This window comes from Netta rufina, assembly GCF_964035555.1.
Source record: "Netta rufina genome assembly, chromosome: 22".
Lineage (NCBI taxonomy): Eukaryota > Metazoa > Chordata > Aves > Anseriformes > Anatidae > Netta > Netta rufina.
In genome coordinates, this window is record NC_140146.1 from 5,778,995 (window position 1) to 5,806,274 (window position 27,280).

The 27,280-nt window shown below is 45.1% G+C and overlaps 1 protein-coding gene across 2 annotated transcripts in view; it reads left to right on the plus strand.

The window, feature by feature from the left end:
• The window catches only part of DVL1 (dishevelled segment polarity protein 1), a 72,040-nt gene that overhangs the window by 33,571 nt on the left and 11,189 nt on the right, over positions 1–27,280 (plus strand). For both annotated transcript variants that reach the window (XM_084300050.1, XM_084300051.1), the window contains exons 3-10: positions 2,544–2,665; positions 7,752–7,864; positions 17,982–18,120; positions 23,527–23,620; positions 24,663–24,732; positions 25,571–25,710; positions 26,043–26,119; positions 26,605–26,672. In XM_084300050.1, coding sequence (XP_084156176.1) covers positions 2,544–2,665; positions 7,752–7,864; positions 17,982–18,120; positions 23,527–23,620; positions 24,663–24,732; positions 25,571–25,710; positions 26,043–26,119; positions 26,605–26,672 — 823 coding nt within the window. The remainder of the gene's footprint in view (positions 1–2,543; positions 2,666–7,751; positions 7,865–17,981; positions 18,121–23,526; positions 23,621–24,662; positions 24,733–25,570; positions 25,711–26,042; positions 26,120–26,604; positions 26,673–27,280) is intronic.

Consider the following 27,280-nt stretch of genomic DNA (forward strand, 5'->3'; position numbering starts at 1 on the left):
CTGGCCAGCCCGTGTTTGGCTTTAACAACTTAATTGCTTCCAGATCTCCTGCTTAAGTCTCTGAAGTCAGGTCCTCCTGCAGGACCTCCCAGATCCCGTTATCACGGGCAGGATCACGGCGGGGAACCCATCTCACCGTTAGGCTCCTGTTTGTTTTGCTTTTTCTTTGTTTGTTTGTTTGCTTTCATTCCTCGGGGGCAAGTTCTCACCCCGGAGGATGCGGCTGGATCGCAGTCAGCGGATTCAGGTCTGAGGTGGGGTGTTCCCAGAGCGCAGCCAAAGGATGCATCTCTTCCCTTTGTGGTGGTGTGTCCTTGGGAATCGCAGCCCAGCCTGGCCTGCAGGGATGGATGCAGTTTAGATCTTGCCTACGCTCTGTTTCTTTGCTTCTTTTTATCCCCTGGTTTGATTTTGTTCCTGAAAGCACTTGCCCAGAGATTCCACGTTTATGGCATGTGCTCGTAGGAATAACGCACCAGTCCCTTCCTGTAGCCTCCCCTCTCCTCCTCCATCCCCTCCTTTAACAGCTAGCATCTGTCTATAATCAATCTTTGATAAATGAACTGATCACAACCGGAATCCCTCGCACAGGGCTAGCTCTTCGTGGCTAAAAAGGGAGGGAAGCCCAGACCTCGCTGCCTCGTAGTCAAAGGTAATGATCTGCATCGGTCCTTGAGCATTTACTTAATTAAAGGCCTTATAATCATATAGTTTAGAGCGACTCGGCAAAGGGATGAGGTGGCTCAGGGGACGGTAATTGGATGGGAACCTTTCCACCTCCAGGCCATGAGTTCAGGGCTGGTTCTGGTGGCTGTGGACAGCGAGGGGTGCGGGCTGAGAATGAGTGAACGAATCGCTTTTAGCTTCCCTTCTGCTTTGCAGGGTTTTCCCCCCATTCTTACCAAAACATTTAACATACATAGACAGAAGGAACTAGATGAGGATGTGCAAAGTCTGCATTTGCTTTTAGGATTCCTCCTGAGCAAGGTGAACAAGTTGCTTCCTTCTGCCTCCATCTGTCCCGGTGCAGAGGTACCACCAGCGCTGCTTCCCCGTCCTCACTGCCTCCTTGCCCTCCTGTTTGAGGCCTGGACAGTCCTCGGCAGTCTTTCTTTTGCACAGGGTGCCCGGCTTAATGCAACACTCACTCATTTTCATCCCAAAATTTCAAGTACTGAGTCTCTCAGGTGGTGGAGTTCTGCTTTCACTTTGGACCAAACCCTCGTGTTGGTCATCTATCTGCCCTCACCATTTGGGTAGGAGGGGACAGCTCGTTAGGGTTGTAATAACAACAAAGGAGCAACGCTTCTAGGAGGTGAAGCTGAGTTAGAAGTGGAACAGAATTACCACATTTTGTTTGCAGAGAGCAATTCAGAGGAATCTACAACCGGCACACCGTGGTGGGTTTTCTGCGTCGATGCTTTCTGCAGTGTTTGGTCCTTCTGCCCCAGGGTTCAGATTGCATTTATGCAGGTTAATTCTTCTGATCTACATTTTGCAACACTGATAGTGTCGTGCCTTTCTAGAGGAAGCTGAGGCACAGATGCTGTTTTCCTATCAGAAATTTACTGAAATACTGACAGCAAAGTCTGGGATTTTTTTCCAGCGTTAGTAGGGTTTTGACAAAATTGATGCAGAAAGCCACTTTCACCCAGGCGTGTAAAAGGATCCTTCAACACAAAGCATCTCTGTCCTTTTTTTTAAAAAAAAAAAAAAACAGAAAAATAATAAATGAAGTGGATAGAGTCAGGTCTTACTAAAATGTAAGAGCCACTGTCAATCAGGGTATTATTATGAGCTACAAATGAGGAGGGTGGGGATAGGGAGACAGACTCGTTCTTCTTTCTCTCATCTGTTTATCTGCTAATTAAAGATGTCACAACAGGCATGGAGATGGCCTTGCTGTCCTGCGTTTATTGGAAGTGAGACTGAGCCTAGAAAACCTCTCGTGTGCCGTGTCCACCCATGGCTCTTGAGACGGGTGGATTTTGTTTTTAGTGCGGATTCCTCATAGGGGTGGGGGCAGCTCTGAGATACGGTGCTTGGTCCAGACCAAATTTTGAATTTTTCTCCATTTGAGGGTCCTTGTGGAGGAAGATGCAGTACTGGGGCGTTGTGCTGTCAAGTTTTGGGTCTGGGTTTTTATTTGTTGTCAGGACAAAACCAGGCTGAAAGCACAGCATTGCAACGTGCGTGCATTTTGCAAGGAATGCTGACGATTTGCAAGCTTAGGAAACTCCGAGCGTGCTGTAATGACAAGCGACACGCACACGTGCACTCCCTGCCCCGAGTGCTCGCTTGTTCCAAGGGGAGGAAACTTCTGGGGTGTTCCCTGCGTGTCCTGGCTGATGGAGTTCTCGTGCCGAGGCTGAATGCAACCTGATTTTGTGAAAGACTGGCAGGAATCTGTGCAAGTATGCGCTCAGCACTTCCTCTCCTCTCTTAGATAATCACAGAGCACACAGCAAAGCAGTGGCCGACACCTGTCGGAGCGGAGAAACTCATACAAATGTGGGTAATTCTCTTTTTTTTCCTCCTGACAGCTGGTCCTGGCTGAAAGCTCCCACTCTGACACAGGCTCGCAGTGCACCGAGAGCCATGCAGACCTCCCGCCTCCCATCGAGAGAACAGGTGGCATCGGAGACTCCCGGCCTCCGTCCTTCCAGTAAGAGCAAGTTGACTTTTTTTTTTTCTTATTTAAACCAAAAAACGCAGTTCCTGGTTGTCTCTTCCCCACATTCCTCCTTCCTTCTTCAAGCTGACCTTGTACAGGTTTTCTAACACTACCATTTATTGGGACTGTTAGAAAAATAGAAAAACTTGCTGGAACTGAGGAGTTAAAAGGGAGGGGGTAAGAAAAGGAGTCTGTCATTGTTAGAAAGAAATGTGTATCCTACGTGTCTTCTGTGTTCTTAAACCTCACACACACCAAGCCTATACGTTGCTAGACTTCAAGCAGTCCAAGTTCTGAATTTCACCACTTACCATCATTTCAAAACGTGGTGAACGTGGAGAGAAACTTCGAACTGGGCATCAAGCAACAGAAAATAACGTGAGCTGATGCACAGCGAGTAGAAGTGATGGATATTCAAGCTTCTGCAGGGGCTGGTACAGCGCTGGAGCGCCCACATCAGAGCTGAAACCAACCTTCCTGTCTCCTGTGCTAGCTGCCAGAAAGCTCTGCTTATTTTTTTTTCTCCACGGATAACCAGATGGTGGTATTCTCTGAGGCTTTTGTGCATCTGTTGTAAATTTGGCGCTAATGTCCAGAAGCCCTCTTTCTCTATGTATAGTAAATAAATCTGCCCCGTCTTTCCTGCGGCATAAAAAGTGGCGTTTGCTGAGCTAAACTGAGCTTTTGGGGCCTCTCTGGGCTTCAGCTTGGCAGAGTTTCTCGTGCTCGTCACATCTGTGAGTGCTGACGCTCGCTTTTGAGCCCTTTTTGCTGCGGGGATCAGAGTGTCAGGCAGCCCTAGGATGTAGGGATTAACATCTGCTGCATTTTCCAATCTTGGCTGGCACCTTGCGTTTCGCTCTGAATCGCTGACATGAACAAACAGCCAGGAGGATGGGCTGATGCAGGGAGCACAGCCCTGGTGCTAGCGAGGCAGTGGTTTGCATGTTTTGAGAAGGAAACCCAGCCTTGATGTGCCCCTTGTCGCATGTTTCCACTGCTTTCTGAGATATCGTGTGCCTGGAAGGGCCCTGAGTGTTCTCGGCAAGTCTTTTACAGATAAATGGTTTCTATGGGGGACGAGAAATCTTGACAAGAAAGAAATACAAACCCTGCCTGACACCGGGCTTTTTGCAAGGGTTTTACTGCCCTCGTGCGTCCAGGAATTGCTTTGTGTTGGCCAGGGAAGGCTTCAGTGAGCGTAGTCACATGGCTTGCAAGCATAAGTAGTTCTTTGTCTTCCTGACCTGTACCTAAAGGTAAAAACTGCAAGATCTTTTGTAAAAAAACATAGTTATATTGTAAGTCAAGCACAGGAGTGTGCTTGCAGAACCCCACTGCTAATAATTGTGTGTTTCAGAGCGGAGAAGTTTAAGCTGAGGTGTGGTGCACCTGCTGCACTCGCACGTTACACAGCAAACGTGGGAGGCCTCAGAGAGGTGAAGTAACTTACACAGGTCGTGCTGAGTCAGGAGTAGCAGCACAGGAGGTCGTGTTTCCTGGCTCACATTCTTGTTCCCAGATGAACCGCCTTCCTTCTTCCTCTCTCCTCCACCCCTCCATCTTTTCTTGTTTCAAAATGCAGGACAGAATCCAGCTGGTGGGTCAGCCTTCTGGTCAGAAACTTGTTCTCCCTCAATGCTGTTTTTGATTCTTCTCTTCCCACTTGAATCTCTTAACATTTCGTAGTGTTTTCTGTTCTTGGGATTTTTTTTTTCAGTCCAGAAATGAGGCTAACAATGCTCTAACCTTATTTCCATAGCACAGGGCAGAGTGTCTCACTCGGTTATCTGGCACGAAGCCACTTCATTCTGTTCAGCTATTAGCATTTCATCTAAAAAGGCAGCTATTTGAGATGTAAAGATTCCAAGTGATAATGAATTCACCGTATTTTGAAATGGTTTGTTTCTCTTGGATAAATTAAGTTGAGCTGCTCAAGTTTTTCATTGCAAAGCGTGGTTTCCAGAGCTTGCATCATAACTCTAGTTCACTCCTTACTCACAATTCTTCAGCATTCTTCTAAATGCTGGATCCTGGGCTTGTGGTGTGGCGATTCTGCAATTCTGTGTGTTTAGAGCCATTTCTGCATGTGGTGTGCTTGGAAAGCGTTTCCTGGTAAGAGATGATGAGTGCAACCCTGTAACTTGCATGGCCCAAACCTGAGTATCACTGTTTGTTCACCTATCACGTTCCTTTCTGAGAGAGACTCACCTTCCTGGCTCCTAAATCCCTGAGGGGATTTTAAATGCAATTAAACCCAGCAGATCTGTCGTCTCCTGTCTTCCTTCTTCACTGATGACTGAGGCCTTATTTATATAAGAAGCCCCGACCAAGCTAGGCGTTGTGTAACTGTACAAACAAAAATGTTCCTGGTCTACAAAGCCTACAAGAAATGGATGGAGCAGACAGGCAGGCAGGCACAGCCATCGCAGGGAACGAGATAATTACCAGATGCGAAGAGGTAATCTCAGCTAAGCTGTCTGACAGCACTGATGCTTCGCTCCAGCATTGCTTCAATGCAAAGAAAATTTACTTTTTCCCTCCCCGGTGAGGGTTCTGAAGCTCAGCCTGTATTTCGTGCTCCGCCACTTCTGCTCAGCGGTTGCCAAATCTGCGTTGGTCTGAATGGGTGAGGCAGCTCCCGGGTTAGTGCTGGAGGTGCAGGACTGAGCTGAGCAGTGACCTCAGAGCTGCCTTACTGCCCCCGGCCCCCAGCACTTGGGCACGCGTTTTGGAAATTGAATTGAACTGAATTCACTCGGCAATGAGAGAGAAACAAACCAAGGCTCTTTCCGGGCCCTTTGTCAGGCTGTACACCACCTTCTGGAAGCAGGTTTAGCCTGGGGAATGGTTTAGGGCTGGATAGTAACAGCAGTAGTCACGAGATGGTGCTGCTGAGATGGCTGGGAGCCTCGCCGGCCGGCTAGCACAGCTCCCAGCTCCCTTCTTTGTGTGCAACACTGCCTTAGGAAATGGTCAGCCCCTTTCCCTTTCAGTTTTGCTGGCAGGAGACATGCAGAGGTACTTGTGACAACACTTCCATACCTGCTCACATGTCAGTAGCCTCATCAGGGCTTAAAGCGTGCAGTCAAACGTCTTCTTGACTAACAGCCTCTATTTCCTAACTGCTGTGGTGGGCATGTCAGCACACCTCATTCAGACAAGGCAAGCGTGTGGGTGTGCAGTTGCAGAAGGCTTTTCAACAATCCTCTTCGATGCAACGCTGTGCACATGTGCTCGCTCTGTTCCAGCTGATGTTCACTTGTCCTGGATGATCTCTCAGTGCCTGCCCAGCCGTCAGGGTGTGCAGTAAGGAAATGCCCAGGATTAGCCTTAAATAAAAGACTGTTGGTCAGCACGGTGATGTTCTGGTGGAGCTGAAAGGGAAGAGGGCAGGGATAGCAGCAGAAAGATGTGCTAGCAGCCAACTTCTTGGTGAGAACATCCTTGTACGAGGTCTCAGAGGTGCTGTGCTCTGGTTTCATCAGTGAAGAAAGCCGCCAAGGTTCAAGTGAGTTCCCCGCGTGCTTTACACCGTTCCTGTGCCTGAGCAATGAGGCTGCAATTTGTAGATACAAGCAAATAATTCGGGGGAAAGAAAGCCTCTTGCCTAACCTCTTCTAGTTTCATGCTTAAGAGCAAAAATGAAGTACAGAAGCTCTTAATGAATTAGCGTGCTGCCCAAATCCCTTAATCTTTCATCTCGACTGTCACTCGGTTGACACATCGCAGCCGGCAGCGAGCCAGGACCTGAACCAGGAACCTCTGTCTGGTGCCACTGTCAGGCCCTGCAGACTCACCGTACCCACTTGGCTGGGGCTCACATGCTCCAGGAGTCTCTTCTGGGTTTGGTGCCAACGTTCCTGCTTTCTCAGTTTCTCGAAACCGAGTTCAGAAGGGCTGGGTTCTCACTCCACCTGACGGGGGGAAAAGAAGCTGCAAGTTCTTGGGGTGTATGCTAGGAAGGCTGTTTTTTTTTTTAGCTCTTCCACAAAAAAAAACCCATGGGGCCAGTTGGTTGGATCCTGGGCAGTGGGTGTGCACAAGGAGGGCCTGTCGGGTGTAAATTACAGACGTGAGGGGCAGATGTGATCAGGGACTGCTTTTCGGTGGGTTCTGCTTGCAGGAGAGAGAGGATGAGCATCCACAGCAACTTTTGAAGAGAAATCCTTCACAGCAGGGCATTAGCCTACGTCAGATCCCAATGGCCCTTCACAGGGACTTGTTAGGTTAAGCTTTCTGCAGCACTGGCACTGTGGAGCTTTCAGACAGCTGAGAACACGAGGAAAGGATCAGGGTCTCTTTGAGTGTTTCACAGACATGCACTTAATTATTTCGAGCTTTGCCGTGACTTGCAACACTTGAGCCTTCAAGGTCAGTGCTCAATATTAAACGTGGCTGCAGTAAGGTAAGGCTTCTGCCCTTTGGCTGACAGCAAGCCACAGGGGCAGCTCAGGTTATGGTCAGGGAAACAAGCCTGGCTGAGGTGAACAAGCACTTCAGGAAGTGTGCTGAAACACAAGGATTGGCTTAAAAAAAAATAATAAGCCCCTGGTAGAGCATGTCCTCTGCTGGAGGAGTTCATGCATATTCCCACGTGTTTCTTGGATTGTGATCTTTGGAAAGCCCATGGGAGGATTTGAGAGAGGCGTAGGAACCTGGGGGGGTTTGGAGGCTGAGTTTTAACATTGGCAAGTCTTCTTCTTCCAAAAAACAGCGTTGTGAGTTTGTCCTTGTTAGGCAGGTATGCTGCAGGTGTGTGATGCTAAAATTGTCATGATGGGGCTGCTGAATTCCCATGTCCTGCGAGAGTACCAGCAGCTAAAGCTGTTTTGTCCTTGTCATCTCAAAGCCTGCTAAAATGATCCCTTTTCTTAGCCCACCAGCAGGCTTTTTTTCCTGTGGAAATGCCATGCAACAGGCCTGTGGCAGGCTGCAGCTGATCCTCAGAACAGTTTTCTGGCTTCTAAACCAATATGCTCACAAATGCAACTGTTTTTTCAAAAAACAAAAATCAAAAAGAAACAAGAAATAAAGAGATGACTCCATTGTTTTCTTCCTATGTGTTTTCTAACAGCCCAAATGCTGCCAGCAGCCGGGATGGACTGGACAACGAAACAGGAACAGAGTCAGTTATTAGCCACCGGCGAGACAGACATCGACGGAGGAACAGAGAAGGGCACGAGGATGGTGAGTCCTGTAGCATTTTCCCCTTTTCCATTACTTTTTGTGTGTTAAGCTTTCAGATCAACAACTACTTCTGCATGGGTACCGCAGAAGAGAAGTGTGTATACATTCCTGCATACTTTCAGGGACCATTATTATTATTGTAATGGAAGAATTTGGTAATTGCTTTGAGACACTTTGAAGTTCAGCATTTTCTAAGAGGTCTGGATAACCTGCAGTAAAGTGGCAGGGAGGTTCTTTTTGACAATATAACACAGAGCTTTCTGTAGTGTTAGAAGACAATTAGCCTGGAGAAGAAAAACAATGTAGCTGGTGCTGAGCTACGTATTGCCATGGCTTGACAGCCTTATCCAGGTTTGCTCACTTAAAGGAAGAACACAGCACCTGTACGATGTGTTGGGAGCTGGAGGGTCTTAGTCGTAGTATTTTAGAATTGCAAGATCTGAGCCCAAATCCTCAGAAATAATTTCTGTCGATTTCTCGAGGCTTGGATCAGCAGTAGTGTTTTTGCTTGTATAACTGCAGCACATTGGCTGGAGATCCGTTTTTTAAACATATGTGCAGCCAAAGCACACACATAAACTGCAGAACTTCATCTCTTGCCTCTAGTCTGTACATCAAAGTAAGCTTGTTTGTTCATTTGTTGCCAGACAAGAATTTCCAGGCTTAATTAAGAATTAATAGATGCCACCCAGTGAGTCTAAAACGGTCCAGAATATGGAATACTTGGGCCCAAGAGATGCCATCACAGCCTTTATTCACAGCTCCACCCACTGAAGTATTTGCCTCCAGTTAGAAAAGCAGAAGTCGCCTGTGTGCTGTGTGCTAGAAGCAGGTGTCTTTCTGCTCCTTTAACCCTTGCAGCCTGTAAGTGACTCCGGGTGAATGAGAATTACTCAAACAGTGGGTGGAGCAGAGAGCTGCCTGCATGGTACTGACTGCAGATTCCTGTGGGAATCACAAAAAGAAGGAGAATCTTTTCATAGTGTTGTGGCAAAAGCTTGTTACTGGAAGAATGTTAAAAGGTGAATTTTTTTTGAACATTGGTTTGTTGCCTGCCTCCTTTCTCGCTTCCTCCCACTCTTCTTAGAAGTGCCTTTGTGAGCCTGATAAAAGGGAAGCGTAGCCAGACAGACTTCTTGGTCTCGTTTTTTCTTCCCTCTACCCCTGGTTGTTCTCCCTCATTCTGCATTCCAGAAGAAGAGAAGGAAAGTGCTGGGATCCTCCCTAGGTTGTCTGCCTCCTTTTCTTTTTTCTTTTTTATCTGTCTGTCTAAAATGCAGGATTTTTGGATATATTCCTGTACACTTTGATCTCGTAGGTTCTGTAGCTCATGACGTTGAAAAGAAAGCGACTCAGCCAAATGTCCCCAAGCAAGGATGCTCTTGTCTTGCCTTCCTGTGCATTATGATTTCTGTGTGTTATGCTCAGTTCTGGCCTGGAAATATAAAAATATATCGAAGTTTCTCCAGAACGTGATCCCATTGTAGGATCAAGGTTATGTCAATTTACCTCAAGACCATTGGCCACGTTTGCTATAGGCTGTCTTAGAAGTTGTTACGGTTAATTTCTTGCTCTCTCTGCAGGGTTTCTTTTGGTAGAGGCTTAATCCTTTAAGGTGCTGAGTTACACTTGACATTGCTGTTCGCCCTTCGTTCCTGCTCCAGCTCTTCCATGCTCATTCGGTGGATGGCAGCGCGAAGCCCCGAGGGCTGCTCACCACAGAGCTAAAAATACGCTCGTCTTCACATCTGCCTACCTGTCTGAAGTGCATTATCCTTTGCATTCGTGTGTGTCTCTCCCTCCCTTGCTAGCTTAATGTGGGCAGAGCACGTGTTGAAGGCTGCCTTTGGCTTCGGTGGGTGGCTCTGTGTTATTACAGCTGAAACTTCAGCTTTGGGAGAGGCAGCTGAGAGATGGTGCACCTCCTCTGCTCGGTTTTGGGAGATGCTGCTCCTTTCTCCTGCTCTAAGGAACGTCGCGTGGACTTAATCAACATCTCGTTTGCCTGTGTGGGTCTCTGAGTGGAGAGGAGCTGCAAGGAACCTGTCTGGGTTTGTGAGGCTCTGGGCAGTTTCTGCTCCACCTCAATCCCCGTGTGTGCTTTTTGGTCTCAGTGAGACCTGCACGCTGGGATTTCAACCCATGCTCTTCTTTAGCAAGACTCATATTTCACACCAACTTATTCAGTGATAATTCGTGCTGAAATAGGGGCTTGCATCTTGAGAGGGTTTGGGCGATCTTAACTGGTTACTAAATGGTCATTGCCAACCCCTTAGGAGACGGATGGATTGGAAAATCTGCCTGGTTTACTGATGGCATGGAGTTTATGTTAGGTTTTTATCCCGCTCAAGCTAATGCATGTTCTGCCATGGACATTTATGGCAGCAGAGCTGGTTTTGGATGGCAGCAGGGCCATAATCTTGATTGCTTTTATGGCATTGTTGTGGCACGGGAGTTTGTGGCTTCCAGCAGCCTGAAACTAGTGCATACTTTTCCCTTTAGCTACAAATGGAATAAAATTTCCTCCTTTTCCTGTCAGTCTAAGCAGTGCTCAGGCAAGAACATGTCACTCAGTTATGCAAACATTACCTGTTCTCAGAACAATTTAAGCCTCTAATCTGAGGCAAGCTGTCCATATGAGCTTTGTTAGCATGCATGAAGCAAGGACAACTGTATCGTTTTGGTCCCATGAAATATATATTTTTAATGTCCATAATATTTCTGTGGTTGTAATAAGATTTTATTTAAAAAGCAAACCCAACCAGTGTGTTATTTTCAGTTGAAAGCACATCTCCAGAATGCGTAGTTCAGCACTTGTATCCTGACTGCTACTTCAATAAAATTAGAAGTGGGAGACCCTTATCACGGAGGAGTTTAAGGCCTCGTTATAACAAAGGTCATTATTAGCAGAGTTGTTCTTTTTGTGAGCCTTCATTTCATCTTTGCACGGAGCACAGTTGGATGTAAAACGGGAAAACAGCGATAGGAAAAGGGGGACAAAGGCAGAGGGGGGGCAGCAAGGCTGTGACACCTGGTTCACGGCCAGTTTCGGGGGCAGGAGCTGCGTGCATCGCTTGTCGTTATGCAATAGTGTAAATCCTCCTTTCCCTGCAGAAAGAAGGAAATGCAGTTTGTTTGATCTCGTCCTGTAGAGGCTTGCTGAAGTAACACTAAAATTACAGCTCTAATAATTCATAGAGAGGTAGGATGAGTGATCTTCACTGGGGCACTGCATTACTCATGGGTTTGTTCTAAGGCTATTAATTATGCAGAGTAGCCAAGACGTATGTACAGTGCTGTCAGCTACAGCCCCATGTCGTGTTCCTAACTGAGCTCGTTAGTGGTGTAAAGGGAACGACAAACAATTCCCCATCCACTGCACAGCTCCGTCAGGAGTAGATGCTGAGTTTCCTCAGCATGTTACTGGTAGCAAACCCACTTGTTCATCTCCTTTTCTGTAAATTTTAATAAATTGTTCTCTGCTAATGGGAACACAAATGGTTAATGAGGTTGTGTATGCAGAGCACACACTTATCCATGGGTGCTCAGTAAGGCTGGGGAAACAATGAAGGATCAGCAAGCAGAGTTGTATTTTTTTTCCCAGTGAATTGCCTACATTTTAATTTGCTGTATTATTCTCATTTTTCAAGCATGAGGTTTCTCCCCAGGTGTGCAAGAGGAAAGAGTTTTAGCTCTGATCCTACTGTTCTATTCTTAACGAGGTTAATAATGCAAACTAGCTGAGAAGGATGAGCTCTGTCAGGTGAGCATGGACAAAGTTACCCTGTGTGTGTCTATATATATGTATGTATATATATTTTAAGGCAGAATGGTGATTAAGCTGTGGAGGCTACATGTGCAGAGAAATGATTTTTTTTTTTTGGAGACACTTTGTATCCAAAGCAGCTGTTGTCCAAGTTGGGAATGTGTCTTTTCCTGATCACCTTTCACATTAATTAGTAGCAAAACAATCCTTGGCATTAGCTTCAAATAAAATTAGTCTGAAAGGGCTGAGCTGTCACTATGTCAGGGCTCCACTTTCTCTCTTAAAACAACAAGAGTCCATGTTGCTTTGGAAAGTTGACAATGTCCTATTAAGTGAAAGGAGAGTGAGGATCTTAATTAGGAACATGGGAGGTCTGGCACATGTTCTGGGGACCCCTCGCTGATTGCAGCAAAGCCCCCCCAACCATTTCCTGACGAGGAGTGGGAAAAGGGACCATGAAAGTTCTAATTATGGGGGTAATTAAGGGACAAATTTTCTTTGGCATCGGAGGATGTTTTATAGTTACTGCTCATTTTTTATTTTTTTTTTGACAAGTCTGCAGATGTCAAGTGTTGACACTGGTGTTTCAACACCGAGCTTGCTGTGTGGTGAACTGAATTCCTGTGCAGCCAGCTGAAAGATGCTGGGCGGGGACCTGAGCTTTGGGAAGCTCCTGATGTGTGGATCCCCAAATGTTGGGGAGGAGAAGCAGTTCCTGCTATAGTATGGATGTACCACACCATGGTAAAGGACTGCAGCTACCAAACAGGTGCAATGGGAACTTGAACAGTGCTAGCACAAAATAGGGATTTCTCAGAAGTTGTTTCTCCGTAAAGACTTTGCACGGATGGGGTTGCAAGTCTTCGTTAACAAAGCGGTAACATGTTTCATGTTAATAATTGGTAAAGACTCTCTGTATTGGTGAGGATCGGAAGCTCTGTTGTTTTTTATCTTAACTGCGAGCTTGGCTGTGACTTCCTCCTGAAACACTCTCACCTTTGTTCTTCGCAGGGTTACGGAGCCCTCTTTACAGCTTCCTTGAGCAGATGCTGCTCCACTGTTTCCCGCTTTCAAAGCTTATTTGATTTTGTACTTTGATGTGCTTTTGTCCCTCAGGCAGGACCATCTCTGCTGTTGATAAAAGTCAAGGAGGACATACTTTAACCTCCTAGGCTATGCTTTATTCTAATCTCTGTGACACTTTGAAAGGCCTTTGTCAGACAGTCTCAATGGACTCTGTCATCCCCTAATGAAGAAACAGGAGCAGGGGGTCAACAGGGCAGAAAGTCCCTGGTTATTAGTGGGACAGGCATCGAACCAGAGCAGAGAGTGAGTCTTGTTTAGACTAAGGGCGTGGATAGCTGGGAGTACTTTGTGAATAAAACACACGATCGTGGCTCATGAAAGTAGCTATTCAAGTATAATAACTGATCCCCACACCCCGAACAGCTAAATTAGAAAAAAAAAAATAGAAAAGGGATTTTTTATTAGCTAGAGAGATTTCAGAAACTATAATGTTTTAAATATGCACCTGAATTACGCAGGAAGACCTTTCCTGTGAATTCAAAACTATCTGGTGCTGTTGGGGAGGTGTAAAATGTTGAAACTGAAGTGTTTGCATACTGCTAAAGCCACTTTCATCTATTGGAGCTGCGTATAGGAGCTTCTCTATACAAGAAATTCCAGGTCAAACAGGAAATAGGTGAAGACGAACCCTTCTGTTTTGTTTTGTTGAACATTTAACAGAGAAGATAGAGCTGGAAAAAGGAAATGGGAAAATGTAAACAGTACACTGAAATCGTCTGATCTAATAATAAAACCAGGGGTGTTTTAGTTTGAATATCTAGAAGTGTGGATGTTGTTCTCAACTCTCAGTGCCCCTTCAGATGTGCAGAATGAGGCTAAAAGCCCTTCTCTGCACATCGCAGCTGTTCGCCCCTTCCAGTTCCAGCTGCATCCAGCTGGGCACTGGCTTTTTGGGAGGCAAGGGAGTGAACCTTGGAGGGTGCTCAGAGAACAATTCCCTTCTATTTTTGGTTTATAGCAGATGATAACGAGACGAGTCATGAACTGAAGTTTTAATTTACCCAGGCAGGCCAACACGATGCTAATCAGAAGCTTTTAAAGGTATACGTTTATATTATGAATGTATTTAATAATTATAATAACATACTACCAATATAGTAAATTTATATTTGATAAAAGAAATCACTACAGGAAGTTTAAGTGTTAAACAGGGAAAAGGGAGGGAAACTGTGTTTAGTTACAGGCCTTTCCTTTGAACCTCTGTAGTGGGACATGTTTTGGCTGCCTGGATGTGGCATCTACGAAAGAGTTTGCACATGCAGATAATTGGGGGCTGACACCTTGCTTCCCTTAGCCAAAAATTAGGGATTGAAGGTCCTTCAACATCTCATTCTGTTAGCAATTTTGGCTGTTGCTTTTGCTGTTTGGAAAGGACTTGAAGGTACCAGTGAGCTTCTGCTGATGCAGCGTTCGGATCTGACTGCTGCCCTTCAGGTGCTGCCCTGCTGCCAGCAGCAAAATCACATTTCAGATCCAGTCATGGCAGGCAGACATGTTACCACCTTCATCCATCCAGTGCAGCCTGTCTGTGCCTTTCACTGTCTTTGTACCGGTGCTTGTGAGGACTGTGTGAAATGGCCTCATGGCGGCCTGCAGCTCCCTCACGAGGGGAGTGGAGGGGCAGGCGCTGAGCTCTGCTCTCTGGGGACTGTGACAGGACCCGAGGGAACGGCTTGGAGCTGGGACAGGGGAGGGTCAGGCTGGGGGTTAGGGAAAGGTTCTGCACCCAGAGAGTGGTCGGACACTTCAGCAGGCTCCCCAGGGATGTGGTCATGGCCCTGAGCTTGCCAGAGTTCAAGAAGTGTTTGGACAGTGCTCTCAGACACATGGTTTGATTTTTGCGGGGTCCTGTGAGGAGCCAGGAGTTGGACTCGATGCTCCTTGTGGCTCCCTTCCAGCTGGGGATATTCTGTCATTCTACAATCACTTCTGCTAGAAGCAATTTGTCACAAGCTACTCCAGGAGCAGCTGCAGCCTGCCCAAGCCCCAGAGGAATTCATCCCCTGCAGGGGCGTTTTGTCTCCAGGGGTGGTTTTCCAGCAGACCTCTGAACCGGCCACCGCTCGATAAGTGCCTGCACAGCGCTGAGGTGACCCCAGGCACCACCACAGCAGCACCCCCGCGGCCTGCTTTGCCGCTGGCAGCCACCTTTGGCCTGGGCTGGCGGAGCCCATGCTGCCCCTTGCCCTGAGGGAGATCCCCTAAAGGGAGGGTGAGAGGCGGCTGCCATCAAGGGGCCTTGAGGGCTAAGCGAGGAGCTGCAGGGCAGAAACGGGGCTGCTGCTGCCCAAAAACTGGAGGAAATGCTCTGATGGTGAGGGGAGGATGAAAGTGTTGCTGTAGATGGGTCACGGTCTGAGGGAAAAACAAGGGGAAGAAGATTACTTCGATGTTAGATGGGGATTTTTCTCAGGAGAGAAGGTGTGCTTTCAACTTGTTATTCCATACAAGGCATTTAAACTTCATGGAGACTTGTTAAAAAGCACTGCTTCGTTCTTCCCTGAGGAAGAAAGCAGTCTGTAACCCCAGGAGAGTCTGGTCGTGTGGCGAAAACATCCCGGGTGAAGTTAGTGAGTTCTTACTCTCTGACGAGCTTGGATCAAAACCTTGGAATAGTTTGGTAAATATGTTTTAAATTTAGCATCTGAGGTGCTGTGTAGTAATACGACACAGGAATGTTGAGAACGTTGTAGTATTAAACCTCTCTGCCATTAATGATGCTAGAAGTGAGCACTAATTCCATCATCATACCTTTGTCTGAGCTCCCTGGGCTTGTGAGGAGCACCCAGTGAGACGGGCTGGCAGAAGAGCCCAGGGAGAGGGCAGTGAAAAAGGTGTGTGACAAAATCACAATATCCCTTACAAGGACCATCCTTTTAAGTGTCCTGTCTTCATAAATTAATACCATACCGTGTTTTATTTGTACTTGTTCTGAAAACCCAGTCAAAGAATGTGAATGTCACAAAGAATGTGATTGACACCGCTGGAACGAGTCAGATGCTATCCAGCAGCACAGCCCTGCGTGTCTCGCTGGAGGTGTTCACATTCAGCTCAGCTGAAGTTCCTAAGCAGCCAGTGCCCTTATTTTGTGTGGTGAAACTGAGGAACTCGGTATAAAAATGAGCTAATGCACACTGGATCTAAACAACGTGAAAGTTTGGGTGGTTATTACTACATTTGGGGAGTTTATGTCCATATTAATATATTGCAGCATTGATAAGATCCCCAGATGGATGCTTCCCAGTCTCTTGAATTTGGATCCTGCTGCACTTGAGCCTTCCCTGGGATTCATAGGCTGCAGCACTGCCTCCATCCTTGACCTCTCGGGCACAACCTTTGCACAGAAATGGGACCTTGCACCACTGTTGCCTGAGGCTCTCAGGACTGGTGCTGGCATTTACTGCTGAGCGAATTTTGAGTCAACCTTTTCAGCATTCCAGCCATGTGAGTCCTCAGAGTTAATAGTGCATCCTTTGGGGACGGCCAGGCATTCAGACATACCCGATACACAGGCCACGGCCTTGTTTCAGACTGCAATTTCGGTGTTGCTTTCCTGACACAGGAAATGTGCAGGCTGAGGGGAACATACCCATGGATGCCATTTCCACACCCTTGGTCTGTTGGTATTCATGACTGTTCTTTTGATGCTGGAAAATCCTCATTACGCACTAAGTATTGCTTGCCTTAAATTTTCTCTGTTACTTTAGTTGAAAAGCAAAAGAACGAAAGATCGATATTTTCACTGCCAGATGTAGGTTATCTAGCAGAGCAACACTGCCCTACGGAGGTATTGCTATTCACTGGAAGGTGATGTGCTAAGGAAAACACTTCGGGTGTTTGCACAGCATGTTTGAGGCAGCAGTCAGCTGGTTAAAAACTCTGTCTGGTCAAAAATTGTATTCTGCATGAAAATTCCCCCTTGAGAACTAACAAGCGTGGAATGTTGATGTGTGTGTGGACCATGAATTCTTCATAGTGGTGCAAACAGATCACGTTTATGTCTGGGATAAATGATATGCCTGGTAGTGAATGAGGAAGGTGTTTGAGTCTCCATATGAGACATGGGATCAGCAGTCCCAGTCCGACTGATAGGAACACAAGTCAGAGCTCCAAGAGCTCTATTCCAGCTCTTACTTCTTAGAAGAAATGCTGATTAAAACAATACAATACAGTCAGAAAGCTTATATGCGAGCCCAGTACTAGGCAGTCAGAGCTGGGTGACAGCTAAATTACTTTATTCCTCAGTGGCATAAATATAAAGTTAAATTTTGAATAAAGTTTGCTTAGAGACAGCATGAGAATAGTCTTTTGGGGATGCTACCAGGAAATAAATTCAGATTTGGGGTTCGGAAGCTTCTTACTCATAGTGAAACACCAGACAGCAGGTGTCCAGTGGTTTGGAACATGGAAAACAAATCTCCTGTGCAAATCATCTGACTTACAGACAGAATTTCATCTACTGGATGTATTTGGCAATTCACTCTGAATTGCAAATTCAATACAGCAGCAATCTGCTTATGTTAAGGACAAAAAAAAATCCTGTTATGGTGACCCACGAGGTGTGAGATGTGACACATTGAGGGATGTCCTAGTTTGGACATCTGTGATGGGGGAGACAGCACTGGCCATTTCCAGTGGGCCCTTGAGACAACTGCTGATGAGCAGAGGTGCCCCCAGTACCCCGCTGCTGCATCAATAGAGAATAGTTTTGTGGACAAAAATTACAAATATGCTGGCAACTTTCTTTCTGGGTTGCATACCTGATAGTGATCAAAGCCAAATATAAGTAAAGGCATGCTGCCTAAGAAATTGTTCTGAAGTACCTTATGCACGTGGAATGGTTTCTGTGCTGCTTGGCCTGCTCATACCAAGCTCAAATTGTGTTGTCTGCTGCTTTTCCAGGATCTTTGTGTGTACCTTTCTTTTGACATCAAGTGCTCGAGGCCAATCTAATTCATTTTCTAGCACTATTAGAGTACTCGTTCGTGCCTACTACTTCTGCCTTTATCTGTTTATGGCATGCCCACGAACTGAGCCATAGGCAAAGGAAAAAGTTAGGAAAAGGGGAGGTAGGCAGGCAGGCCAGGGTGCTAGGTTTTCCGGCAGTTGAATGAAATCAGGTGCTGCAAAGAGCTTGGTTTCTGCATCAGGATCCTCCTGCAGAGTTGGCTGCAACTCACAGTATGACTTCAGTGCTCCTCGCAGTGCCGTTTCTTCCTTGCTCTTCCTTTTTGCCTGGTAACACTATTTATTTCCTTTTCACAGTCCCTCGGATCAATGGCCATCCCAAACTGGACAGACATCGCGAGCACCCTCCTGGTTATGACAGCTCTTCTACCATGATGAGTAGTGAGCTGGAATCCAGCAGCTTCATTGACTCCGATGATGATGACAACACGAGCAGGTAGGGCATTGCCATAGTGACTGAGCTCTTAAATACTGTTTGCGTCTGTTTCCCAGCCACTAGACCGTGTATCTGGGCCTTTCTGAACATGCTGACTGGCAAGATGAAAAGAATTACGTATTTTTTTCCCATTTTTAAATTTTATTTTCCTGCTAGGTATGATTTGAGGACTGGTAATTCATCAGTAGCATGTTGAATATAGTCACTGCTCCAAGAAAAAAAGCTAACTTACTGGGATCCCTATCCAAGCTGCCAACAGGTGCTGTTCCAATTAAGAGAAAAGTTCTGTTCTTCCTTTTCTTTCTTTTTAATAGCAAGAACGATTACATTTTAAAATCAAAGCAATATGCAACTGTCTCCCTATTTGTGAAATAATGATGTGAGTATTGTAACAAAATACCTTCATCGTGGATTCTGAATAAGTATGCACTTAACTAAAGCAGAAATGTAGAGGAATTCCTATATAATTGCATAGTCTGAGATCTGTGAGCTGTAGAGGAATTCATCAAAGCTAATGCTATTGCAGAGGCAGGTTGTGATGCCACATATTTATGACTTCTTAATTAAGTTTTTCTTTTCATGCAGACAAATAGTGAGGCAAATTATTCCTTGTTTTTTTCCAAGAAAAATCCTCCGCATTTTAAGACATCCTTGTTAATTTTTAAAGAATACTTTTGTTCTTTAAAACGTTTGTGGGCCGATACGTTTCTCAGATTCAAAATACAACTTTTTAAAAATGCAAAATCAGTCAAAACTAAGGTTGTTCATTTTCCTGGCCTCAGTGACAGCATTCTCTAAACACTGTCCTTAGAGTTGTTAAAGCATCCCATTCAGCCAGGTGGGCTATGAAAGCCCCTTACAGATCTCTATGAGCTGTCAAACAGATTACAGATCTGGTGGCTTTAACTACAGATGTCTATGAACAAAAAAGGTGCAACACGATATTCTTAAATTTTAGGTAGAAGGGAAATAAACAGCAAAGAGCAACTAGTCCTGGAGATATTTAAACATTTGCCTTGTTTACAAACAGCTGAGTGGCTTATTGAACTCGGTGCATCTACTTGGTCTTGCACTTAGTCATAGCTTAAATACCTGTTGAGGAACAGCAGTTCCTTCAACCTCTGCTCCAAGGGTGGGTGTTTCCAAAGGGTTGAAAGGGTAACTAAATGAATGTTTAAGGTTTGGTTCAGAATTAGGTTTCAGAACTTATTTTGTAGTTACGGTGAAGTTGCCAACACTTGAAGACACAGAAAGGCAGTTATCTGCATGCTTTGTAGTTCACGTGGATATTTATATGCATAAAGGGTTGGCAAGATCAGTAATGAATGTGAATGCACTCAGAGCCTTCCCAAAGCCTTTAGGGCTTTTAACTCCCCCTGTTTTGAAAAAAAAAAAAAAAAGCAAAACACAAAACAGCACAAAACCAACAACAGCCCTGCAGGTGATTTTGCTTTTTTATCAATAAATTAATCATTTCCGTGGCAGCAAGATATGCAGCGGGGCAGGGTTAGCGCAGTCAGGGTGGCCGCTGAATTGCATCGTCTTGAACCCAGCTAAATCCTTCTGTCTGTATGAATAACGAAAAGCTTCCTGCGTCTGACCTGTGAAGAAGGAGACTCTTCGAAGCTGCTGCGGAGGCCTTTTCCTTTCTAGGCTAGGGCAGAAGCTCTTGGCACCCAGAAGAGCTGCCAGGCCAGCTAGTCAGGAAGAGCAGCTAAATGGAATGCTCCGAGGTATGCTGTTGTGTTACACCGATGATGTTCCCGAGCAGATGAGAGATTGTGCTGGCAGGGAGAAGTTTTCTTTAGAGGCAAATCCAGCCAAATAGAAAATCGGGCATGCTCCAGATCTGCTGGAGACACGGAGGCCTGGGGAAACAAGGTTGAAGGGGGTAAGTCTGTTTACTAACAGCTGATGAACTTTAGGGTCAGGACCTGCATTGTAAAGGAGGCTGTACGCAGGGGAGGTCACTGAGAGAAGTTAGCTGTGAAGGATGTTAATGCCATAGAAGCAACGAGCTTGAGGATGCTTTTCTAATAGTGTGTGTTTGTAGTTGTTGTGTTTTATTTTTAACTTGGAGCAGTGCAGCTGAGTGGGTTAAATTCTTGTCCAAGAAGCCCTGCGTGCACTAAGGGACATATTTTGGTGATGGGACTCAGGGTGATGGTTGGACTTTATGATCCTGAAGGTGCTCTCCAACCTAAACAATTCTTTCATTCGTTTTCTCAGAGAGAAAGAACAATTTTTTGTTCCACTGAGTCAATTTACTCACAAAGATTACAGGACAATACAGCTCTTCACGTTCCTCTTGCTTCTCTGTTAAATTTGTACTTTTAAGCTGAGTTGTTTTTAACAAGATTTGTTTGACACATTTTACCTGTATGGCATGAGACATCCTACTTACAATACAGGCAAATCTCTTGTCAGAAATCCTCTAAGTACAGTGGCAGTTTAATTGTCTTCTCTAATTGTGGGAACAGAAACTGGGTGTTTTGATTAATCTTTTCTTTTGGGATGTAGGAAAAGAAACAAAATGTTTCTTCTTGAAAGGAATCATCCAAGGAACATGATTGCAATAATTTTAATTCCTTTGTCGTCAGAATATGCAGTAATTGAATGTTAGTCTTATTTGCAGGCACTGGGTGGTATTTTGAATACAGATTGATGTAGAGAGCTTAAACTTTTCAGTCCCATTTCTGTCTTCTGTTAAGCAAATAAATGTCTAGCGAATGTGAAGTGCGAGGCAGGAGGATTATTGTCAGCAACTTGCAATTAGTGTTCTCAGTTCAATGTAACTAATGGAATTAACTGTGAAAAAAATTGATTGCATTTATTTCTCATTTCAGAGATTAACGTTAGTTCTTTTAAAGCTGTATGGATAAACTTTTGAACAAGTTATTTTTTTACATTTTTGCCTTCCTTTGGAATTATTTTCAATAATCATAAGCAATAGTCATTTTTTCTGTTTTAAATCTTTCCTGTGGGACTTATTAGCCTTTGTGTTAGAAGTGTAGTTGGGGTTTTGGCCAGCTAGAGGAGGAAATTGGTGGTTATGATTCCAGATTTTTTTCATCTTTTTTTTTTTTTTTCCCAAAAAGCTCAAGTATATCCTTCTTTACTCATCAGTTTGTAGTAATTATTCAGTGAACCATTTGCTGAAACTCTGCTGTTCCTATCCCTTCCTATCCTTCATTTCCATAATGTGCTATCCGGATAAAACTCATCCTCTGGAAAGTAGAGGGAGAACTTTGCCACTGGGTGAATTTTGTGATCTCCTGCTGCAGGCAGGTGTGACTTTCAGTACAGGTTTTCTCTCCATTTTCCTTCTCTACCCTATGGAAATTGCAAACTGAAAATTGCTTTTTACAATAGGCCCTGTTAGCCAGAGGCATTACCCCTTTCAGGGACGCGGTAATGAGAAACTGAATAAATGAAAAGATGTGTATGAATTTTAATGAATTCTCTTTATCCACAGTAAGCAGGAGAGGGTTCTGTTTTGGCAAAGCTGGGGACAGGCAGTACTGCACACTCTTTAGGTGACACCCACTGGGATAAACCCCATAAAATACGATACGGCAGTAGGCGAAACACGTGTGTAAGCAACAGCCAAGGCTGCTGTGAGTGACTCTGAAGCGTGATTATAGTAGCCAGAAGGACAGATAAAATTTTATGGCTTTGTCCTTTCTGTTACGAGCTAGCCCAGCTGTTTCTGAAACGAGTGGCAAGTTCTTTGGTGTTAGGGGAAAGAGCAGGGCTTTCATGCTCCTGTCTGCAGAGGGAACAGAGTGCGAGCAGAGGGTTTGTTTGCAGGTGAGAGCACTGAATTCATGCTCGAATCGGTGGAGGGCTGGCACTCCCATCTCCCTTACAGCCTTTGAAGACATCTTGGTGCCTGGCTTGTGTTCAGGCAGGAAAGCTCCCCCAGCCTTGTGACTCTTTGGTTTTTGCTGCCCTTCTCAAAGAGCAAGCAGCTTCACTGGGATGAGGGCAGCGCGCGTTGCCTTTCTTCGCATTCTCCATAACTGGTGTGTGCTGGAAATCTGTAGCTGAATCCTACTGATAATGAGAGGACCTGGGAGAGAAGAGGAGGAGAACGAAATCAGAGAGGAGATAGGAAGAGGGAGAGTATTGACAGTAAAATATAAGAGGGTTTTGTGTCAGTCTTTGCCAGTCCTTTCAAAAACAGTGGTGAGTATTGAACAAGTCCGATTTTGGGAGCCCAGCATCTGAGAGACCTCTTTATTTTCCCTGTTGAAAGGGGTAGGTCTTAGAAACCAGGTGCTGTGAGCTGTTTCCATGGATGGAGAATTACCAAATCTTTGATCTCTTTTGAAAATCCCACCTCTTGGCTCCTTACATTATTTTGCCTTGCTGGGAGGGGAAAAAGGAGTGTGAGGTTAGCATGCCTGAAATACTTTTGTGAACTCAAAGGGAATGTCAAGATATTCACGCCCTCCAAGCAGCCTGTAACACTCAGCTGAGCATGTTTGACTAAAACATACCTACTTCATGCAGGCTGGGCTTCCCAGTGTGTTGGGGTTGTCGTCTCAAGACAGCAAGCTCCTTTGTGAGGTTGCTGCTATCGGGTTTTGCTCGGGGTGTTGCAGCATTCCTGCATGCAGCTAGGGCTTTGAAGACAGGGACGTGGAAAGGGGGAAAAAGACTGGCACTGTTTTCTTTGTGCCAGTGCCAGTTCAATTACTTACGTTGTGTAGGGTTGGATTTTTTTTAATCTTGGTTCGTGGTGGAGCATTACTTTGTCTCTTCTGCCATTCTTAACACAATAAACAGGGGAGAGAGGGATCTGTGGTGGTGCACCTCTGAAAGCTAGGCTTTGTTCCAGGCTTCTGAAATTAATTTGGGCAAATCCATTTATCTCGTTCTGTGCCTCAGTCGACTATCTATAAAATGAGAATAATTAACTTGCCGAACTCACAGGGAGAGAGAGCTTAAGGATATATGTGTAGGATGTGATCCATTTAGGCTCTACACATCTGAAAAACCTTGGGGGGATAAAAAGACACGAAGGACATGGAGTCAGGACCACCACTAAAGTAGCAGAAGATGGCCACCGCTGTCCTTTGGGTGGTCAAATCAGGGTGATTTATGCCCGTTGCATTCAGCCTTGCTGCCAGAAGGAAGAAAGCTGGTAAATTACACTCCCTAATCCATGTTTAGATAGCTGGTAACTTCTCTGTGCTCCTAGGAAGAGGCTAAGATACAGCACATGCTGGGATTGAGCAGCAATTGAGCAGCAAGCAGAGCAATGCCTCGTAAGCTAGCTGTCGGTGTCTCAATTATTAATCTCTTCTGTGTTTGTGGGAATCTGCCTGGTTTTGGCAGGGGGCAGAGAATCGCAAATGGCTCAGCCTTACAGAGTTGACATTTGCTCTGAATTTCCCTCAGGTTGAGTAGCTCCACTGAGCAAAGCACTTCGTCGCGGCTCATACGGAAGCATAAACGCAGGAGGAGGAAACAAAGGATGCGGCAGATTGACAGGGTAAGGCTGGCATCATCATTTCCCAAAGAAGGTGAACCAGGATTTTGAGTGCAGAGTGTGAATTAGGAAGGGATTCAGAACAGAGCTGTGCCCAGTTGAAGGCACTGGAAAGAATCGCTTTGGCTCCAGTCTGCCCTGGACTAAATCTCTAAGGTTTGAAATTCTGCAGCGCTAGGTTCAAAGTCTTTTTCTCCTCCCCCTTCCTCCTTTTACTGTGGTGTGGTCACGTTGCTTGTTGTCTCTTCCAAGCCCATCCTCTGCAGGACAACTTCCTTCTGCTTCTGGCTGGTGTGGGCGAGGGGTTAATGTGAAGGTGTCTGCGGTCCTGTCCTAGGCTGATGCACAAAGTGCTGAGCCTGGCACCCTGCTGAAAGGAGAAACCCAAGTTTATGGGAAATGCCAAATCTTTTCTCCTGTCCTTTCCTGTGCTAGTCCCCTGATAACAGGACAAGGGTGATCCACACGACATAGTTCTTAAAGTAGTTGTTTCATTCTCCTGTAAATAGCAGTCTTCACAGATTAGAGAACAAGTGTGTAAGTATTTTATCACTAGAACTGGACGAGTAGTGGGGAAAAAGTATGGTAGAAAACAAGATAAGCACATTTGTATTTTCTTGGGGGGAGGAGGTATTTGTCTTGCTCACTCTGAAGGATCATGTGTTGCTCACTCTTTAGGGAGGAGCCCGTGGACGTAATAATTCACACTACAGTGGGCACTTAATGTTTGAATGTCTGCCTGTCAGTCGTGTAGTCAGGATGCAGAAATGATTCAGTGTGAATTTCAGCTGAGGAACCTCAGTCTAGGAACTTGCGTTGTGTGTTTTGTAGAGAACCCTTTGCAGAAAGTGTGGATTGTGTTCAGATTTTTTTTCCTTCCAGATTCTAAATGAAGAATAATTTTGAGGAGTCCATAGAGGTTTCTGGGTGCCTTCCATATGGAAACCTATTAATCAGTTCCCGATGAATTAGTCCTCAGTAGTTACTTTTATTGCCTTATTTTGAGCCATTTAAAACCTTGAGAATTTTCTGTTATATTTTGCAGTCATCCTCGTTCAGCAGCATCACTGATTCTACCATGTCCCTAAATATCATCACTGTCACACTCAACATGGGTAAGAGGATGAGCAGTGTTTTTTTATGATAAATTTCAAGTGATACTGATGTATTTTGTCATGGTGTAGTAGCCTTTGGAGCACATAGAAAGTTCCTTGATTTGAAAGAACTCCAGCTGAACTAAAGGGAATGGCAGCTGGGAGTTGCTGACTGTTGACTGTGCCTGAGTTCCTAGTCCCATACTGGATAATTGGGAGCTGTTTGCACAAGCAGATCAGTTTTCTTCCCAAAAAGCCCAGGGAAGGAGCTGGAAATGCGGACCCAGGATTTGGAGTTCTGCTTTTATTTCTAGGAATGGTAAGGGGTCAGATATCGCCCTTCTGTTCTTGCTCCTAACACTGAAGGTTTGCATTTCTGCAGCTCACAAGTTTCATTGTTTAGCCAGGTAGAAAAGTGCAGGACTGTCAGTTCAGCACCTTTCAGTAGCACCAAATTTTTCCTTCCTCTCTGAGGTGTGGAAAAACATTGCCTGATGCTGATCAGCTGCCTAATTCCTAGGTGGAGACACATCTTTTCAGTGTTGCTTCTCTTGCTAATTTTTGAACGTAACTTTTCACTTTTTGTCTTGTAAGAAAAAATGATGGGTTTAGCACCTTTTCCCTGAACATGCAAGAAAAAATGATGGGTTTAGCAACCTTCCCCTGAACATGCCAGGCAGAATTATCCCAGTAGGGCAAACTGAGGTATTGTAAATCAAATGCAGCCCAGCTGTTGTGTTGAGAGAAAGCAATGAACTGATTTTTCAGGACTGAAGTAACCTGGTGTTAGCTCTTCACTACTGTTTCAGTCACTTTGTTTGCTTTTCTTCCCCCCATCCTCCCCTTTTTGCCTGTATAGAAAAGTATAACTTCCTGGGAATCAGCATTGTAGGACAAAGCAATGACCGGGGTGATGGTGGCATATACATTGGCTCTATTATGAAAGGAGGGGCTGTGGCAGCAGACGGCCGAATTGAACCAGGAGACATGCTTCTGCAGGTTGGTCTGCGTCCAGAAATATGTGCTGCTCTCTTGTACGTTGGTGGCTTCAGCTCTGTCATCCCACCATGGGTTTAGTTAACCAGAATTCATCCATGCTTAGAGAAATGTGTCGCAAAGACTGTTCCCACTTAAATGTATAAATCTTAGTGAACCCTGTTGGATAGTTGATGTTCTCTGAGAAGCAACATCTGAGAAGCAGATGATTCTGCTGAGAAGCACCTGCTCAAGGGAATGGAAACAGAAGGCAAATAAATTTGGAAACAAATAACTAGAATGTCTTTAGGGTTCCTGTTGCTAAGCCTGACCTCTGCTTTTTTGCAACCTTTCAGGTGAATGATGTCAATTTTGAGAACATGAGCAATGACGATGCAGTACGGGTTTTACGGGAAATAGTCTCCAAGCCAGGGTGAGCATATTACAAAATCTCTCGCTACTTATACTCCGTACACAGTTACTGGTGTTGGGCAAACCTCACAAATCAATGTTTTGATCTGAATAAGCAGCCAATGTGACTGCTGATTTCAGCTCTGAACTTCTCAGTGTAAGTGATGGGTAGATGAAACTGGTTTCAATGTGCCAGCCAAAACCAACACAAACTGGGAGTTGTCTGGTTTCAGTAGCACCATTTGTTTATATGATGAGAGTTTTAATGTCTCAGGAGCTGATCATTTGACAGATTTCACCAGTAGCGCTCATGATACATGGAAAAACAGAAACTGATCTGATACTGGTCTGTGCTGACAATCCTTTGACAAGCATCTCAAAAGCCTTCTCAGAATGCACCTGACAACTCTCTGATGGGACTAAGTTTGTTTGAGAGAATTCACTGTGGTAGTCACAACTTCTTTGGGAGAGTTGAGAGTCACCCCTACCTGTTTTCTTTATTCCTAGACCTATCAGCCTAACGGTAGCCAAATGTTGGGACCCTACTCCCAGGAGTTATTTCACCATCCCCAGGGGTGAGTACGTATTTATGCTCCGTGCTGAGTTCCTGTGGAGCCAGGAAGCTCTAGAACATTTTTCAGCAATTTTAGCATCTGATTTCCTTTTCCTACAAGTTCCTTGCTTCTAATTTGAAGTTTGGATGTGTTGTTTGGTTGCTTTTTGTGTTAGGAAGCAGAGGTTTAAGATATGCTTTCTGAGACTGCTATGGCCACTGAATACATGGGAGTTTTTGTTTTGATTCATGTGCCTTTGGGTCAAGCTCTTAAACTTTTGGTGTCTGTATCCGTCTGAACTTAACCTTTTTATTGATAGAAGTTTTAGAGGAAATATATACTTAGGTGTTAAAAAGCCTCATTTTGTCATGCATGCACTTGTAAGAAAGAATATAAACGGAGTATTTTCAAAATTTGAGGCAAACAACATTGTCTGATATGCATAAACACTCTTGAAAGTTATCTAATTGGAAAGTTCTGATTTAATAAATAGTTCAGGAGTTGCAAAAGATCTGTGCTCATGTGACAAACACAGCTGCCTCCTGCTGGTGAGTGCAGTGCTCAAGATCCTGAAGCCAGCTTGTTACCACTCCTGAGATGCTGTGGATAGCATAATCTATTGAAAGAGT